The sequence below is a fragment of the Porites lutea genome, chromosome 2 (assembly GCF_958299795.1).
Source record: "Porites lutea chromosome 2, jaPorLute2.1, whole genome shotgun sequence".
NCBI classification, from domain to species: domain Eukaryota; kingdom Metazoa; phylum Cnidaria; class Anthozoa; order Scleractinia; family Poritidae; genus Porites; species Porites lutea.
Window position 1 is genome coordinate 42,373,784 of NC_133202.1, and position 19,731 is coordinate 42,393,514.

At 38.1% G+C, this 19,731-nt stretch overlaps 2 protein-coding genes across 2 annotated transcripts; one reads left to right on the plus strand and one right to left on the minus strand.

Annotated features, from left to right (window-relative positions):
* The first annotated feature begins 864 nt into the window (after positions 1 to 864).
* LOC140928666 (solute carrier family 15 member 4-like) lies at positions 865 to 13,099 on the plus strand. Its single transcript, XM_073378443.1, has 5 exons — positions 865 to 929; positions 1,063 to 1,367; positions 5,144 to 5,832; positions 7,135 to 7,525; positions 9,447 to 13,099. The coding sequence occupies exons 2-5, from the start codon at positions 1,076 to 1,078 to the stop codon at positions 9,806 to 9,808; spliced, it is 1,734 nt and encodes a 577-aa protein (XP_073234544.1). The 5' UTR covers positions 865 to 929; positions 1,063 to 1,075; the 3' UTR covers positions 9,809 to 13,099.
* A 1,302-nt stretch (positions 13,100 to 14,401) lies between these two features.
* Positions 14,402 to 16,112, minus strand: LOC140927042 (uncharacterized). Its single transcript, XM_073376707.1, has 2 exons — positions 15,993 to 16,112; positions 14,402 to 15,882 (listed from the first exon to the last, which is right to left on the minus strand). The coding sequence occupies exons 1-2, from the start codon at positions 16,066 to 16,068 to the stop codon at positions 14,966 to 14,968; spliced, it is 993 nt and encodes a 330-aa protein (XP_073232808.1). The 5' UTR covers positions 16,069 to 16,112; the 3' UTR covers positions 14,402 to 14,965.
* Between the last annotated feature and the right edge of the window lie 3,619 nt (positions 16,113 to 19,731).

The following is a 19,731-nucleotide window of genomic DNA, read 5'->3' on the forward strand; positions in this document are numbered from 1 at the left end:
CTAATATAGACGCCTTCTAAATTGTGAGCAAGCTCTCCACGAGATATCGTGACAAAACTGAACTCGCGAAAGTGGCAAGGGAGAGAAGACGCCGCGAAAGCGAGGGAAGCGGATGGGTAGAAAAGAGGCCTTTCCTCCTGCTTTACAGTTCGACCACGCGTTTTCTCGGAGTGGTTCGCTTTGCTAGCCATTATAAATGAAGAGAGCGCTTGCTTTTGGGCTATGGAGCTTCAACTGTATATAACTTATGTTCACACGCTTTTCTGAGGCTATGCGGGGAGGGTGAAGTTCAATGCGGAGGTTTGGGGAAACATTAACAGTTTCATGCAGGATAACTGACAGGCACCCAAAGCTCACGAGCGAGAATCGTTGGGCAGCAGAAATGTTATAAGGGTTTGTATGGGTATTTTAGCGATCGTTGTTTAGGGCTCTAAAATAACAATAAATGTACACAATACCGTAAAATTCCGAAAATAAGCCCCTCCATGTATAAGCCCCCGGGGGGCTTGTACTTGGAATTTACCCTTGAATACAAAGTAAAACAAAGCAAAAATGGTAAATTTCCTTCCCACTTCAAGCTAGCCCAATCGATTTAAAAACGCAAATTTCCCTCCGTACATACGCCCCTCCGAATATAAGCCCCTCCAAAAGGGCCTTTGAAAAATATAAGCCCCGGGGCTTATTTTCGGAATTTTACGGTAACATCTTACCTTGTCTCCTTGTTTTGTTCACGGCGTGTTCTTAGCATAATAAACCCTACATTACGAAACCCCTGATATAATGAACTCCTTTATTTAAATTGCACCGATTTGTGTAAGCGTTTTGTTTTCTTCTCTCACTTGGGTCCAGGTTGAACGCGGCCATGTGGTGTAAAAGCTCAGAGATGTCGGGACGGCTTCCGCATCGAGAAAGGTCTTTTGTTGCAGTTTGTAAGTTAAATTTATCTCATTCAGTGGAATTCGAAGAAGGTTCAGGTAATTTTCGAAATTAAGACAACAGCCTGCCTCTCAACTATTTATCAAGTTTCAAAAGCTATCGTGAACATTATTGCTATGTTTCTAGGTAGATCGAGACAATGGCGGATGAGCAGGAGGCTACGGCCAACGAAAATCGTCCTTTGATATACGAGGACCAAAGGAATGAAGCGGAACAAAGAAGTCAAAGAAGCATCGACGAAAGTCTTCTTTCTTCCGCTGATCAACGGCCTAAGGCTACAACAAGAAACCTTGTGGTGCTATGCATTCTGTTTGTCGAGCTTTGCGAACGTCTGACTTTCTACGGTGTAGCGGCCAATCTGGTGTTTTACTGTAGCGATGTGCTAAAGCTGCCCTCTCCATTACCCAGTACAATAACTTTGGCTTTTCAAGGTGAAATCATGTGTATTGTCAGAAATAACGATAGATCAGGGATCGTGGGTCCGGGGTATTATTTTTTTTTTACAAAACCTCTATTAACCCTTTAAGCCCTGAGAGTGATCAGCATCAAATTTCTCCTCGTAATATCAATGCTTTGTAAAACGTAGTGGTCATGAGAATTATGGACATGATCACACAAGATGAATTTGCTTGATATTTTATCAACTTCTCCCCACTACTTCTGTAGGAAATGAATAGGGGCAACAAATGAGAATTCAAATTTTGATCTTAGGGTTTAAAGGGTTAAATACTCCACAGAGTTACAATAATAACTAGGGGGGGGGGGGGGGGGTGGGACCGGGGTATGCTTACCCGGAAAATTTTGAAAATTAGAGTTTCTAAAATCACCAGAAACGCGTATATTGCTATCAAACCGGAGAAAATGTTGTTAAATTAAATTTTTATCACCATTTTGCTAGTTTTTTACACAAAAACGTAAACTTACACATAATTATAATATATGGCGTTTATTCAACGTGACAAAAGATTTAAATAATATTAAGTAAGGCCAATCATTAAATTTTCAGCTGGATTCCACCAAACAGAATTAACAAAATATTAAGAAACAGAAATAAGTAAGGTAATAGGCAAATAAGGTTTTGCGTTCATCTATGTAGGGTCTGTCATATGTTAGTCCAGCTAGCTGGCTATATGAAGGAGGCTGTTCAGCGTCGGTCGGTTGCAAAGTTACGTTTGCGGTTATTATTTCGACTGACAAATCCTTTAGTCACAACAACAAGTCACACAGCGTCAGTTCATGTCTCATGTTTAATTAAGATATCACCACTGTGTGTCCGGTGGGCCATCTAAGCTCGCTGCCATATGCTTACATTTAAAATAAATAGTCAAACGCTTACAGACATGTTGAATGACCGACACACTCTGAGAATAGCGTTCAGAGTTAGAAATGGATGGGATTTCAAATCACGTTGTACTATTAAAACATGGGACAACAGGAAATTCGCATAATTTGTCATGTGTATTCTCTCGTTTTAACACGGGGATTAGAAGTACTTTTGAAAAAGTCTAACAAAAGAATCCCGGCGAAATTATTGGTGGGGCTGTAACCAGCCTCTATGCTCCGCGGTCCCTGTAAGATTAATTTTAGGTCAGTAAGATAGCTATAGTATGATCCCAGAACGGATCCTTGTGGGATACTACAAGCCACATTTAGCTCTTCATGGATGAGAGTTCACAATTGTTATTTGTTTATTTACCAACTAAGTCTTCACTCTTAACTGAGAATTAATAATAATTAATAATAATTAAATAACTTCTAGAGCGCTATTTACATTCCTGATCAACAGCGCTTAACAACTTAACAACTTTATGATAATAAACTTAATTAGTAATACTAATAATAAAAGTGAATGTCAAACAGGTTACGTTGTAAAAGCTGCACGAAATAAATAAGTTTTCAGCTTACATTTAAAAACAGCTAACGATTGAATATCACGTAATTCAGCCGGCAAACTATTCCATAAATATGGGGCAACAGCAGGGAGAGATCTGTCACGTAACGTGACAAGTATTTTCTCTTTAGGAGGGTCTAGCAATAAACTTTGATTTGATCTAAGATTATATATAGACCTAGGCTTAATGTTAATTAGTTCTATGATATACTTAGGTGCCAATCCATGAATAGCTTTAAATGTTAAAATTAAGATCTTAAAATGAACACGATGTTGTACTTGTAACCAGTGAAGTTGATAAAGCGCGGGAGAAATATGCGAGTCCTTACTTAAGCTCAGTACAAGTCTAGCCGCAGCATTCTGCACACGTTGTAATTTAACTATTTGCGAGTTAGGAAGACCATACAGAAGTCCATTACAATAGTCTAAACGTCTAGTGATAAAAGCATGAATAAGCGTCAGTAACGAATCGCGGGATAAATACTTCTTAATCCTTCTAATATTATGTAGGTGATAAAACGCGGCATTACCGATTTTAGTAACATGCGTTGACATTGACAACTTATTATCAAACTATGCACTTAGATTTCTAACACAGGAACTAGGATAAATATCATAATCACCTACAGAGATATTACATACATCATTGATCTTACCTAATTGTTGTAAGTATTGCAGACTGTGATAAATAATTATAATGAAGGTTACAACAGTGAATAAAACAAAAACATAAAAATATGTTTAACCTTCGTCCAGTGTAAACTGGCAAAATAGAATATTGCCGTCAATACCATTTTTTTATTTTCCTTTACACACTGGAAAAATTATTTTACTTCAAATACAGTGTTGGGTGTAACAATAACTAATAATAATAATAATAATAATAATAATAATGATAATAATAATAATAATTTTTTTTAATAAATGAAAAAATTTTATTGACAACAATGCTAACTATTAAAATCCTATTTACAATTAATTCACTTGAAAAAAAGAAAAAACTATTCATTCAAAACACTATTTACAATAGGACAATTGCACGATGACGTCATTTTACTACAACTACCAGAATCCTTGAGCTTGTTGTTTTCTTGTGCAAATTAAGGCTATTGTTCTTTAATCCTCAGCGGGATTGACAAATTTAAATAACAAAGCAAAACCGGATTGAATTCTGGTAGTTGTAGTCAAATGTCGTCATCGTGCAATTGTCCTATTCCTGTCGATTTAAAAAGCACTTAATTTAGCTTAGAAAGAGTTAATTTAACTAAGAAAAATTTATTCGAATTAAAAACATTTCATTTCAATTAAAAAAAAACTGTCAGCCTCTAAAATTCAAAAGTTTCTTCCAACTGTTTAAAAAAAATAAAAAAAATAAAATAATAATAATAATAATAATAAAATATAATAATAACAATAATAATAATAATAATAATAATAATAATAATAATAATAATAAATACATTCTTATATGGCGCATTTACAAAGCTCAATGAGCCTTACAATGATTTGCAAAGAGAAGTTAAAATCAAAATCCCTACTATTAAAGTAATTAAGTTCACCATAATGTTTACTAAAATAAGAAAGCTTCCCTAAAACGATGAGTTTTCAACTTGTTTTTAAAACAGATTACAGTCTTGGCATTCTTAATGTCCACCGGTAGGGAGTTCCACAATTTCGGTGCCACAAAAGAAAAAGCTCTACACCCGTAGTTTTCAGTTTTAGCTTTTTGAGGACACACTAGTGAACGTGACGCTGATCTTAAAGTTCGTGACGGTTGATGCATTTCAATTAAAGGGTTCAGTTAGTCTGCAGACTGGCCATGTACAGTCTTATACGTTATGAAGAGAATCTTAAATTCAGTTCTCTTTACAACTGGAAGCCAGTGCAAGTTATTTAGTACAGGCGTTACATGATCTGAACGTTTTAGGCCCATCACACTGAGACGCGCAGCGGTATTCTGGATTCGTTGGAGTTTATCCCTTTGATATTTAGGAATACCGTACAAAAGACTTACAACAGTCCAATCGGGAGATGACGAGGGCATTAACTAACATTTTAAGTCCGTCTAGCGAGAAGGAGTGTCGGGATGAGTAAACGCAAGAAAGGTTCAATAAATCTTCGTTCCCATGGTCTTCTCCTACCCGTCTCTCGCTCCGTAGGGACGGCTAGGTGAGGACCCTGGGAACGAGTTTGGGGTCAATATTTAATCAATGTCAGCTGAAATCTGTTAATTTAACTTAATAAAGCCGCCAATAACAAGCAACTAATCTCGAATAGCAATTATACAAAAAAAATTATAATTTTGGTTTATTTTAGGTACATGTTTCTTCACTCCTGTAATCGGTGGATGGTTTGCTGACGTTCTGCTTGGGCGCTATAATACCATATATGGGTGCTCACTACTCTACACAGTCGGTACCATTCTCCTCACGGCTACTACTTACAGCTACCCACCGGCCTATGGTCTAAGCATGTCAAGTAAAGAAGGGTTTTTAGGCGTGTCACTCATCCTTATTGCCATAGGAACAGGAGGAATAAAAGCTAACCTGTCTCCAATGGGCGCAGATCAAGTGAAGGAACAAGGGGAGCAAATGGTGCAGAAATTCTTTAATGCGTTTTATTGGTTCATCCAAATTGGTAGTATACTTGCTTTTACAGTTGTTGTGTACGTTCAACAAGAAGTGTTATTTTTTTACGGTTATCTGATATTAGCAGTTTCAATGACTTTAGCAACCATTCTGCTGCTTATTGGAAGAAGGAGCTACATACTGCACCCTCCGGAGGGCAGTTACTTAACTGACACATTACGTATTATTGGTAAAGGCTTGAAAAACTACTTCTTTTGTAAGCGGAGATCTTCGGCTCTAATGAGCCACTGGCTTGATGGTGCAAAAGAATCAAAAGGAGGAACTTTCTCTGAAGAAATGGTGGAAGGTGTCAAGTCCGTGGTTCAGCTGATCCCGATCTTTTTAACATTTATATTCTACTGGACAATATATGGACAGGTGAGAGCGACTCTTTTGTAAACTTATTGCTTTTTCATGTCATTCAGCAATTCGAAGGGTCTTATAGGAGCGCATGAAGAGGAGAATGTGTGACAATGGGCTCGCTATAGAACTTTTTGTTTCAGCCTGTTCCACATTTTCATTTGTTTTGCGGCATTAATTAATCATGGTGGGCCTAATCCGACCACTCCTCAAATCGGTTATAAAATTAGTTAATTTACAAAGACTTTGTCGGCTTTTGCCTTTTATCTACCAGATCGTCGTGGCCTTCAAATATGAATATCAGGCCAATCGAATTAAATTTGGGTATATGATGGCACCAATCAAATGTTTGATGTCTCAGATTACGCCATTCATACGTCAGTTTTAAACTTCCACAATTTTATAAGAAAGCACCTTTCAAGGGGAGAAAAACTCTGAAAAAATTTATCGTATCACAATTATTGGCAGAGATAAAACATTTTGAATTTTGGAACGTTTGTAGCACAAATGGGAGGTACTCCTTCTCCCCCGCCCCTTGGGTATAATAATTCTTCTTCATAGAGAGGTATTGTATTGTTGTGTCGCCATTTAAGTTGTGTGTTTACCGTTGAAAGCTAAAAGAAAATTGACAAAATGGAAAACGGGGATTTCTACCATTGCTAGAACTATCCGTAGAACACAGTAAGAAGTCCCGTGATCCTTTTAAAATAAAATTTGCCAGCCTGAGCGTTTTCTTGCCACTATTATGCCACTATTAAAGGTTTATGTTACCGGAAAATCAACTTTAAATGAACAAAAAAAATGGGCGAAAATTCAATGGACACAAATTCATTGGAGAAACTATGGTGCTGGGGCGGCAATTTAATTTCTTTGAAGTCTCATAACTGGAGTTATATGTATGGTAGCGAGAAAAACAAAACCCGTTTTTTTTTTTCTTTACTCAGGTACTAAGGTTCTTTAACTTCTAGTGATATGCCAGTGATTTAAGTTTGCCTACGAAAATTAACATTAATTTTCATTAAACCTCTTTGGGGACGTCTTTTTTTTGGTTGTGACTTCAAACAAAATATCTATCGTTTCATTATTTTATCAACAATCGGAGACTATCTGGCAAATTGGTAAAGAAAAATAAAAATGTGTCAAATTAGCCCAAATAACCAATTTGAGGGATGGTTTGGCTCCTGAATAAAAAAAAAAACAAAACAAAACAAAAACAAATAAACAAAAAGTGAAATACTTCTATTTGTTAGTCACTACATTTAACTTCTTTGTTATATTTGTGCTTTTTCGAAACCTTAGTTGATTTTGTTTTTTTTTTAGTGTTTTACAACGTTTGTCCTTCAAGCTTCCTACATGAATTTAAAAGTTTCAGGGGAAACATCACTTCCCGCGGCCTCACTGAATCTGTTTGAAAACATTCCCCTGCTTGTTCTTATTCCACTTATTGACCGAGTGGTGTACCCAGGTCTGCACCGTCTTGGTTTTAATTTGACCCCACTGCGCAGAATTGGTGTTGGGTTGCTGTTCGCCGCGGGCTCAGTTGCTTTAGGAGGAATTATCGAAATGGAAAGGAAACACGTCTTACACACTAACGGGACGTTTAAACAAGACTTGTTCAATAAAACCGTGAACGCATCCACTATGAGTGTGTTTTACCAAGTACCTCAGTACGTCTTACAAGGAGCAAGCGAGGTTCTGGTTGGCGTTACAGGTAACAGTCCACATCTCTGTTTGGAATTTCAACTTTACAGAATCTTGATGGTAAATTTACAGAGCGGCAGTAACAAATAGCCCAACAATGTCGTTTCAGGACGGGAAGGGAATTTTAATATATGTAGAAACATTTAGTCAATACGTTCTTTCCTCGGCTCTTCACTGCTCTCAATAAAAGTCACCCTCCCTGCTAAGAAAAATTTTAATTAAAAAAAATTCTCTTGGCTGGCATATGTAACTGGCGGATATAAAATATTGGTGAAGCCACGATATCATGAAAAAACAACATGGCGTCTAGAAAATGAAAGCTGAACGACACGGAAGACATAAATAGTAGTGTATTTTATCAGGATAAGATTAACTGAACTTTCCGGAGAAGTACATGGAAGTAACGACTATATTTTCTAGTCATCGTAGAATTATTAGAATTTGTTAGACGGAAGACTCACAGTAACACTGATTCCAATACTCAGACCAACGTCAACTCTGGCCCTGTTACGACAGCGACTGTACCGTACATCAGAGGCACCTCTGAAACATCGCACTTCAACCTTACAATGTGCGTGTTGCTCACAAACCGACAACCACTTTGCGACGACTATTTACAAACCGCAAGACTGACAGGGAAAGGGTGAGAAAACTGGTAAATACTGCGGCAGACTACTGTGTTTTAGTAAAATCCAACTAGCGGTCTATTAACAATACTGCGTTCTGATTGGTTGAGCTACTACTAGGCTATATGTTATAGCCCACTAGTAGCGAAAAGCGCGGGCTTTTTGGCGGCAAAAAAGGGTTAAAGTCTAGCCTTAACTAGCTAAAATATTTTTATTCTCGATATTTTTGAGCAACTAGTTTGATTTTACTAAAACGATTATTCCTCTCACGCGCATGGCCTCTGAGTCAATAGCCCATTCGGGCTCGAGGAAAAATTGATAGGCAAACTAACTTGAAAGTAAGTGTACTAGATGTTGAGGACTTAATTTATACGAGTGCAAGTTTTCTTTTACTGGCTTTTAGTAAAATGCTAAATCTTTTAACACTGGATAACTTTGTTTAGCCAAAATGAAACAGTACTTAGTCTAAACTTCTCCCTACACTAAAGGCTGTCTTAGTTTTATGTTTGATATTTAGAACAGCATCGCAACTACTGATGCCATATCCCTACATACAAAAATGCGCAGCATGATTGGGACCATGGCAGCCTTGATTACAAAATGTAAACACCGTAAAATCCCACGTCAGAGCCCTAGTCTTATATAACTTCATAAGGGGTTTTGGGTGGGCTTATAAACGGGTGGGGGGGGGGGGGGGGCTTATATCCGGGGGTCATATAAGCGGAATAAAAAAATATTTCGGAACGGCGAGATAAAACGTATCTGAGCAACGAGCAACAACTTTGGTATCAATATAATTATTGTTCCAAAGTCCACAGCCACTTGTTTATGCCTACAACGTTAGATTAAAAATTTTTATGTTTGTAAAGAAACGCGAGAAGAGCACACTTATACATTAGATGGGGTTTTAAACGGGGTTGGGGGGGACCTATATCTGGAATAATATCTTCGTTAGCAAGTCGATGGGCTTATATCCGGGGGGCTTAAAACCGGGGGGAGTTTAACGTGGGACTTTACAGTAATCACTTGAATACAACATCAAAATTTCACACGCAATAAAATACATGCACTTCACACCCAGAGTGTGGGGGTCGTGGACTAGAAAGGATTGTAGTGATAGTTAACAGACTGTAATCTAATGAAAGAGGGACCGTGAAGTATAGTAGCACCACATCTGAATTTCAGTCCCCAAACATTTTGATAAGTTCAATTATAGAAACCCCCTGTAGGCGTTCGCCTTCGTCGAACGCAATAACCCCCTGAATAGACAAGCGGGGGAATTCATGTTTACATTTCTTCTTTCAGGTCTCGAATTCGCTTATACCCAGTCCCCTGCTGACCTTCGCGGCGTAGTCATGGGTTTGTGTCTCGCAATGATTGGTTTTGGCTATTACGTAGCATCAGCGTTGGCTTCCATTGTTAAACACGCATCAAATGGTGATTGGTATCCTGAAAACCTCAACAAAGGATATCTGGAATACTACATGTTCCTGTTGGCTGGGCTTATGTTAGTGAATGCCTCTGTGTTTCTGTTTTTAGCAGTTAGGTATCGATATTTAAATCATGATCGTGAAATGAATGTAACTTGTCCGAGGACGATCTTCACAGAGATTACTGTGAGTGACCTACAAAGGGACTCTAGAGTTATAGCGACAGCCCTCATGTAGACTAAAATCAGTTACCTCTGTTGGTGCACTCCATCTGCATGGAGGTCTAGGGAGAGGCCAGACTGGTACTTTGCTGCAGCTATTTTTTTTTTTTGCACTTTTCTCATCAAAGTCATTGCTAACCCTGACAGAGATATTGCTATCGGTACTGAACATTTTACTCATAACGTGGTTACCGGGGACGTTTTTGCACGATTTTGTCGTGTGGTGGTGGTATGGATATCTTCTAGAACTAGGTGGGGGCTAGAGAAACAATACGTTACGCATATATTTTTAAAGAAGTGTTTGCATGGATAGTACAAAATTTATTTCGGAGACAAGATGAGGATTTTGGACAGGTAGTCTTTAAAACAAAAAATGATTATTAGTGCCTATAACGTAAGAATTTTTATTCCTTTAATTCAAGAAGATTTTGCCGTCTGAACGCATCATGACTTTTTTGTTAGAAGTTTTGAAAACTTTCAAATTTGCCGCCATTTTGGCATCCATTCTTCTTAGTCTTCACTCGGAACAGTTGACCAGCACCGTTTCAAATTGGCTCTCTGATTGGTCCGTTTTGCCTCGCAGTGAGTGTTTCCGTACCTGATTGTACCGAGCCGATCACAACACAGAAAACACAACACCTTTTTCAACCTCCTTTTGTTTCGCGTCTGCCTCACTCGCTAGAGATTTCATTCCGTCACAGTGGTTGCATTCCTTAAAGGACTACACAATTGTTACCCCAAAATACGTATCCCCTGGATAGTGCCTTACCAAATAGAAATGCCTTCCCTGTGATGCTTTTAGCATATCTTATGAAACCAAGGTTTAATGATAGTAGTAGCTTCTAGTTTATTATTCGGTATTCCGAGTTAGGGGTGAAACTTTTTTCGGTACAACCGGTACACTCGGTACAGTTGGTTCACTGGGTACAGCCAGCACACTCGGTACACTCATTGTATTATGCTCGGCGGCCCGGTACACTCGGTACAGTCGGTACGCGCGGTATAACGATCTTCTCGTATACTGACAGCAGTAGCTGTTGTGGAAGGAGGATTCTTTGAGATCGAATTTACTTCATACATAAAGGCACACAACACCTGTTCTGATGATGTTGAAGACATGCGCAAAGCATAGGAAACCGAAGGTAAGGGGCCAAAAAGTTGGTTTGCTATTGAATGTATCAAGTAGAGTCTTATTACCAGAGAGAAATAGTATTTATGCCTACGAGCTGGCCAATTAGAGGGCGCTTTGGATCGGTGCCTGGCAACCCTCTCGGAAGCCACTCGGAAACGAAAGAGCTGTGACGTAAGTAAGGAACTATGACGTAAATTAAGGAATACGTAACTGAAACAGCTGTTAAAAGGCAAAAAATGCCAGTAAGATGCGTTACAGTTAGAAGCGGCAACACTGGCGACTCTAAGAAAGGGGTTCAAGCATCCAAAAAAATACCGTTTTTCAGTTCCTGAAGTTATGTCTCATGAGCCTGTCAATCTTGTGATCAGCGCAACAGAGTGTGCCAAAGAACCATGATTGTGTTAAAATCGCAAAATGTTCCCGCTGAGGTTCGCGCAGTAATGTGTAAATTTGTATGTCACCGGCACTTAAGCCTTGATTTCAAATGGATAGTCAGAAGAAGTAGGAATAAGTAGGCTTCGATAACGGATGAATAATCGCACTTAAATCAACTGAGTCACTGTAAAAAAATTCGATCTATCTACGTCATAGATCTCGAGTCCTGTACTTCTAGGACAGAGCGTCATTGGAGGTGGACATCGATCTCGAAAGTTTCCCGAAAAGTCTGCCATTAATTTCGCCCGAACCCAAGCGTTTGCTTTAACCTTCGTCCGAAGTTTCCAGAAATTTGCATGTCACTATATGTATTCCTAGTCTGAAATTCCCTTAAGCGCCTGACATTAAATTCAATTGAGATTGTGCAAATTTTGGTTCCTCATATTTATAAGCAATCCGAAAATGTTTCCGACGCGAGTGAATAAAAACATGCCTGTTAGTTCAGAACATAAATTTTATTCGAAAGATAGGTTTCCTGGAGTAGTTTAGCCAAGAATTCAATGAGTGCCTATCAGAAAGTGGGTTTGTTTACTAACTTTACTAATTGATACTCGTGTTTTAGTTCCACTTTTCTTAGTACGTGCCAATCCTACTGCACTGTATTGACATCCTTTTTATACTATGTTTTTTTTTCTAGCTATATTTCCTTCATTATGATTTTAGACTCAAAAAAATTATTAAAAGAGTAATTGAGGGTTCTCTTTGATGTACTGTTTGTGCCGTTTGAATTTTTACGATATATCTCAATTCTTAGTGAGTGGTAGTTTAAAATAATACTCAAACCAGTACACCAAATTTGGCAAATAGATGCTGTGATGAATATGGGGCAATCAGGTCGTCTTTATTGGTTTTTCTTTTCTTTGAAATTGAAATTTATAGAAAACGTTTTATATCAAAATAAAGCATGTTAAATTAAGATAATAAAGGGTAGTAAACCTTCAAAGTAGAGTTATCTTAAAAACGATAATCTTAAACACTCTGATTGATTGCAAATTTGGCAACTAACCTTTATTTGTGTTTAAATCGTGAAAATCACAATCAAATTTTTGTTTGCAGCTAAAATGAAGCTCCGTTCAAAACGTTTTGATCGATGGCCTTCATTGTTATTTGATCAAAGTTTTTCTTTGACGTACAGCTCCAAAAGTACAATCGTCACATTTTTTGTCTATGAATACATTTAATCACGGCTTTAATCAATCTAGGACAGAATATTATTCATTTTAATACATACTGCGAAGGCAACCATTCTCTTCCACACATACATTTTTAGATAGAAGAGAGAAGCGCCTGTTTTTGCTTTTCGTAATATTTATAGCGCGTCTGTTACACCAAAACTATTCCAACTTGTTTGTTTTGACTTGAAAATTCGATGACTTCTGCAAAAAAAGAGAAAAGATAAAAACAACCGTTTCAGGGAAATAGCATTTGACATTTTATTGCTGCTGTGAAAGTAAGCAATGCTGACTTGTTTTTTTTCTGTAACAAAAACAGGAATAATCGCAAATCAACGCTAATTGAGATTAACTGAAAAAAACTGCTATTTGGCGAACAGTGACCGTTGTTTCTAGTATTTAGCGCATGATCGCAGCGACCGCCTACCTTCTTAGTACTATGATACTAATTTTCACATTCACTCGCTCGCTGCTGGAAATATAGCTTTATGTATTAGCCATGTATTGTGAATAATGGTATAATCTACGGCTGCTCTGTTGGAAACGACGCAAAAGATTGACGCTTTAACATGTGGTTTGCAACAGAAATAAAGTTTGAGTCAAAATAACACTTTTTTGGATTAAAAGTCCCTTCAAGGCCCCCAAGAGTTCGATGTAAGTCGGGTTCATTTTTGCATCAGTAAATTAACAGCCTCATATCGGGTCGGACTGTATTTGATAGGAATTTGAATAAGTTATAGCACACCGGTTCGTATATTAACGTAGCAATTTCGAGGAGGCTGCGTCACATGTTGGGATAACCTTTCTCTGTTTTTGAAATGAAAGGCTTTTTCTTTGCAAAATATTCTGAACGGTTGATTTTCTTGCTGCCCGCGTATTGTCTTCTTGCTTTGTCTTTCAAAGATGAAAAAATCAGCAAGCGGCCTCTTCGAAATTACACCTGTTTCAATCAATTATGATTTCCAATTGAAAAGCCACGCGTGTTAATTACTCTTGATGAGTTCGCCACTTAGCGCCAAATCTCAGGTCTCATGGTGCAGTGTTATTGTTGATAATTAAATCCTTTGTGATTGCTTTAACAATACTGTACAAACAACCTGTGTTGTTTTGAACCCCGTCTGCATACGAAAACAGAAAACAGTGTACTTGGACACAAAAGCTTAAAAGAAAACGGTTCTCAAGATCAAGCTCAACTGTGTCATGACTCCTTTTATTTAGCACGGTGCGGGCTGTTTAAGTCCTTTCCTTTGGAGCGAAAACTCTAAGTTAAATTGGATTCAGGTGGTTTTGTTAAGTAATGAATGAAGGTGTAAATGATCCACTGACGGACTATAGCAGGAAAAAAACTATCGGAAAAGGCCAGTTAAGATTGATTTTTTTTTAACATTCTTATTGAGGCTACTGCCTCTCTAGTTCGAATTGTTTCACAAATATAATCGTCTTTCGGTTGCACAACTAAAGAAATCTTAAGTCTGTTCTGATCGAAAACGAAGAACAGTTAACAAAACAAAACTTGCCACTTTCTTCTGCTCACGTAGTCTCCTTCCAGAACAAACTTCCGAGGAAAAGATCCGTCGCGAAGTTCAGTAACATTCTTGCTTTATTCCAAAAAGAAATAAAAGGGTTTTATCACGTCTTTTCTTGGTTCTGTCGATGAAAAGCTTATAGGTTTATCATTGCGGTCTCCTGGTTATGCTAATGGACAGGTTCGACACTTGTTAATAAGTTATAAGTCTCCTTGCAGCCTCTACTAGGCATTTCTATGATATTTCACATGTTCTTTTTCACCAGCCCGCGAAGTAGAAACCTAATGTCATGAAAGCAAGAAAAAATAACGCTGAAGAACAAAAAGACCAATAACTTCGGGAGCAAATTTTATTGTATGACATTTTTTATTGGATTTATACAAGTGTTTTCGGCTTGATTTATGGACGGGAGTCGTTTTCACAGAATTGTGAAGCCACAGCCCTTCGTAGTGCAGTAAAAAAAAATTCGGCATGCTACATACGAAACTGCGAAATATTCATCATCAGTTATACCAAGTTCTTATCATTTCACCATTACTAACGGTACCAACAAGATTAGCCGTAAAAATAAAATGCTAACTCCAGAAAATTTGATTTCCAGTAATGTGGCATTTAGCTTTTCAGTTGTGGTAACAACAAACAAATTTACTATTTCTTAGAAATAAATCAAAGAAGCTGCACTCGCGCGTTTGAAAATACTTGAAGCGTTTGTAGTACGTGTAAGTTCAAGATTTACAACTGCAATCTCTTTAGCGATCCTTCACGAAAATGAAAAAAGAGAAAGTTCAGTCTAAATCTCTGGCTTATTCGCCATAAATATTTGATCAGTAAACCATCCATTTGCTTTATGTGTTAATGTCGATTAACTGTCACCTAATGCAAACCGCTTGACTTGCTTTTTTCCTTGTTTAATTTTGTCCGTTGCACTCGGCAATGTGGAGCTTGAGATCGCAGCGCCTGGTGAAACAAGTCTTGCAGAAACGGCAGCGGTACGGTGCATTGTCTGTGTGGATGTGCATGTGGAATTTCAGATTGGAAAGCTTGTTAAATGCTTTCTCGCAAAGATTGCAGTGATATGGTTTCTCTCCTGTGTGGATGAGGACGTGATTGCGCAAATTGCCTTTTTGATGGAAACCTTTGCCACAGATGTCGCAGACGAATTCTTTGAACTCGCTGTGCGTGCGAACGTGAGTCTTCAGGGTGGATGAGCGATTAAAGGCCTTGTCGCAGATGTGACACTTGTGAGGTTTTTCAGATGTATGAATGATTTTATGCCGACAGAGCGTGCTGGATAAGCGGAAACCCTTTCCACATATGGCGCACACAAACGGCTTGGCGCCAGTGTGGGAAGGCATCTTCAGGTGGATGGTTAACGTGTACTTGGTTTTGAAAATCTTGCCGCACTGATCGCACTTGTAGGGCTGCTTACTTGTCGAACTGTTGTGTGAGGGAGACAGCTTCTTGGAGGCTTCACGCTGCTGTTTTGCTTCTTCATTGGCTTGCTGCGGAGCCCTTTTATGGATTTTGACCGATCGCGTTTTGTCCCTTGCTTCTGTACTGGTGTATTCTGTGGTTTGTGTATAGTCTCCAGGGCTGGTTGAATTTAATTCGATGTCTCGCAGACTTTGATTTGGCTTCATATCAGTCATGTACCTCCCTCGGCCAGCAGTGAATAATTCAGCTTGGTTTCGTCTCTCGTCAGGATATTTTCCATGCAATTGTGAGCCAAGTTCCCTGATAGTATTTTGCCGCAGAAAAGTATACCTCCGAGGCAACGTCTCTGACTTTAGAGGAAATCCATCCCAACTATCAAACTGTAAAGGTCCTACGAATGAACAAAATTAAGACTTAAAATGATTCGACTTGAAATTAAAATATTTCCCATTATTTTACGTTTTCGAAAGCTCAAATAAAAATGTTTCAACTAGTTCCTACCGTGAGTGGGACAATCCTCTTGTCTGTAATTCCATTCCTGTTTAAAATGACGTCGAAGCAAAAATGACTTGGGCATTGTCTTGGATATGAATACTCCCTCTTTTTCAATTTATATTCTTTCAGTTCTTCAATCAGATACTACAACTTCCAGTTCCAGAGACTTGGAGTGATCTTCTACAGCTAGTTGTACTTTCGCTTGTAAGCGAGACCTTTCAAATGAACCACACGTGCCATCTAGTCGGAGTTAAAAGTCTTCAAATGGCGGTAACGTGTTAATACAATCAGTGTTTTATCTTCTGTTGTCCAATCGGCGCGTGCCATGGGCATAATCGGCTTATTGTTGTTGTTTACTATAGACACTCTTGATTGGTTAACAACAGGTTGTTATTTCGTAGTCTGAGAGCAGAAAAACCTTCGTATAGATGTGGATACGAAAAAAAATATATATTCTGCTACAACTGTGGGAACCATATAAAATCAAGCTTATTCGAAGGGAATTATTGATAAGAGGGAGGATAGATAATGAAGTTAAAGATTTAATATAGAAGAGTAACGTTTGTTTTGATTCTCCCCCCTGATTTGTGCCACCTGTCACATAAAAACACGCGCGAGGTCACTTTTGAGTTAGCCGTGCGACAGAGAATGACAAGTCGGTTGCTAGAGAACCATAAAACATTTATTGTCGAATAACTTGAGATCGTTATTTCTTTTCATATAATACTACTAGTCAGGCAACACACAAGCCAGTAATTTATCAGAAGAGCTCATTTGAAATTTCGATTGCTTATTGCTTTAATGCAAATGAAACTGAATCAAAAAGTTTTGCTTTAAATTGCTTTTATTTTCGCTTATTTTGATTTTCATTTTGTCGGCGAAACGGCAGCTGCGCGCGATGATATGATGAGCTTTACGACATATCTCAGCTAGCGACCGCAATGTTTTACCTTGCTAATGAAGCCTGTTCTCCCGCCTTTTTATAAATGAGCATTTTATGCTGGACTTCTTCAGTGTGTTATTAATTATTCAACGTCTTCCTGCGTTGTTTTTAGTTGGCAAACAATACAAAGCAAGGCTGGAAACCACTTTGGTAAATTCACTTCAAGTGCTGATTTTTAGGCCAATTGCCGGCGCACAAACCTTAAATGTCACAGAGGAGGTATTTTTCGTGCAAACTGTTCAGATACCAGTTTCAGCTACATTAGTAATATCAGTCACAACGCATTTTTTATTCGTTGACAAAATATCTTTTAAGACTTTTAATTCCCGGCGAAGAGACGACGTCAGTCGGCCGTTTTCTGTTGCGCCCTGTTGCGTTTTTGATTACATGGACAATTTTCTGCGAATTTTTTCTGATTTAACTTAAATGAAATTGGCATAGATTAGTCCGAGCAACAGTAATTCATTACGTTAAATTTGTAATGAATGCTCAGTTCCATGCGTTGACGCCCCAATGGTTTCAAATGAAGCTTGTTACTTTTGAGGCGCAAATTGTACCACATACAAGCTACACAATATTCAAACCAATTTGCCTTCCTGTTCGGTGATAAATTGAAAGACCAAAACAAATTACATGTAAAAATTGCTAAAATGATCTGTCGAAATAGTGAGATTTTGCGAAGGGAATTGTTCAATTCGATGGAGCAACTTAATGATATGATTTTTTTCTTGACGAAAAGAGCTATGCTGCAGGTGTTAAAAATAAATAGCATTCTCATATTTTTTATTTTGGACCCCCATTTGCTTCGATAGTTTTAAGACCGGCAAAACCATCTCTACCGCTGTGAAAATTAATATTCCAATAGTGACTATAGTGCTAAATTAAAAGTGAAATCGTAGGCCAAATATTCTTTTTCTTAATAAAAAACCATGCAGTATTACGGTATGAAAATTAAGAGATGGACGTTTTCCACGCCACTCGTGTGCGGCAAGATATACATGGCAATGTACATGTGCGCACAATTCGCGTGCCAAGATAAATCAAAGCCTGTAAATTTTCACAACTGGTTCTAGAAGATAACTTTTGCTAAGCGGCAATCACAAATTTTTATTATGCCAAACAAAACGAGGTATTTAATGGGCGTATTGTTTATAAATACAATGAAATGTTACACGGGAGATCATTAACGTTTGTTCCAATTTTCTAGAAAATAGCACATGATATTAATAACGAACTACACAGAAAAGTTCTTAAAGATCTTTGAGCGTTTTTATAAGAACTCATGTTAAATTTCTGAACGTTTTGGCAAGTTACATTCTCAGGGGAATAACTGAGTCACATCCTCCCGTTCATAGGACCTGTATTACGTCACTTTAAAGGAGCTTCTTAACGGGTTTCTTCACCTTGATAAATTTAACATAATATCAGCGATGTGCTTTATCTAAAACCCTTGATCCAAATTTAACCTCAAGTGATCTTTCATTGTAATGAAGAAATATTTGCCTCCAGTTTAAGATGATTTTGTACGTTGTAAACTAACAACTGAATATATCGTAAGAGAGCAGCAGCTCCGTTAATAACAAAACGTGCCCAGTTTGTAACTTATTTCTTTCCTTTTTCTTCTTTTGTTCTTGCGAACAGCTAAGGGATACTATATATGAAAATCCACTATCAGTAGCTGGTTTTGTTAAATGTCCTGGCGAACGTTTAAAGGTTTCCTAAAAATGGAATTAACCCGGGGGGGGGGGGGGGTACTCCCATACATTACCTATAAGGGTATGTGCCGCCCAACGGGGTCGTGATTTTGAAGCTCTTGATTTAGAACGGGGTATCCATTGCGTTTTCTAGAACGGGGTGTAAAAATTGTGGATCACGGCTTTATCTTCTGCTTAAAATTGTTGCTGATTATGAAAAAACATTCATTTGTTGTGTAAGTCGAACAAATAAAGAAATATCTTTCTTAAAAAACAGGGCTATTTCAATTTACAAACTTTGTAGAACGGGGTATCAGTTCTAGGGCGAATTCTAGAACAGGGTATAAAAAATTGGCCCATTCCTAGACCGGGGTATCAATTTTAGGGGATTTTTTTTTTTAGAACGGGGTGCCAATTTGGAGACCCGGGCGGCACATACCCACTCCCCGCAAAACGTGCCCCCCCCCCCACCCTGGGGGGAATTACTCACGTTTTTTGGTCCTAATGACGATTAGTGTACAAAGATATGCGGGTACGCCCGGTTCAGGTCTATTTTTTGTCTAATTTTTCTTTCCTTTTTTTTTTTGCTATTATTGTTATTTTTTTGCAAACCCGCCGGATCAAAGAGTCGGCTTTCTAAATTACTACAGCTCGCAACTGAAGATAGCGGACGCACTACAATAGTGACCTTAATTAAACGTAGGTGGTAATTTTGAATGGATTCCATGCACGCACAAAGCAAGCAAAGTATAAATTTTAGTGCCTACTACAATTATAACATCCACAGAGGGTAAAACAGTTTTGAATTTGACTAGGTTATCAAAAATAATGCTTTTTCTTTTGAATAAATCACTCGATTTGGGGTGGGTACAGACGGTGGGCAAAGAAACGTTTGTAAAGAATTCTCTCTTTCAAACTTCGTCGCCATTATTCTCTACTTTGTATTGCCTCTAATCCCTCTTTTTGACCCCCCCCCCCCCCCCGCACCAAAAAAAAAAAAAAAAAAAAAATTGGCATGACCATTACTGTCAATATTTCTTTGGACTACCCAGAAGAAATCAATTATTATTTTGGATCAAACAAGTTGCATACCATGGGCAATACGAAA

Coding starts and splice junctions, on each gene's coding strand:
- LOC140928666 (XM_073378443.1), top strand. CDS start 1,076: ATGGCGGATGAGCAGGAGGCTACGGCCAACGAAAATCGTCCTTTGATA. Junction 5,833..7,134: donor ACTGGACAATATATGGACAG/GTGAGAGCGACT, acceptor TTTTTTTTTTAG/TGTTTTACAACGTTTGTCCT. Junction 7,526..9,446: donor GGTTCTGGTTGGCGTTACAG/GTAACAGTCCAC, acceptor TTCTTCTTTCAG/GTCTCGAATTCGCTTATACC.
- LOC140927042 (XM_073376707.1), bottom strand. CDS start 16,068: ATGCCCAAGTCATTTTTGCTTCGACGTCATTTTAAACAGGAATGGAAT. Junction 15,883..15,992: donor AGAGGATTGTCCCACTCACG/GTAGGAACTAGT, acceptor GTTCATTCGTAG/GACCTTTACAGTTTGATAGT.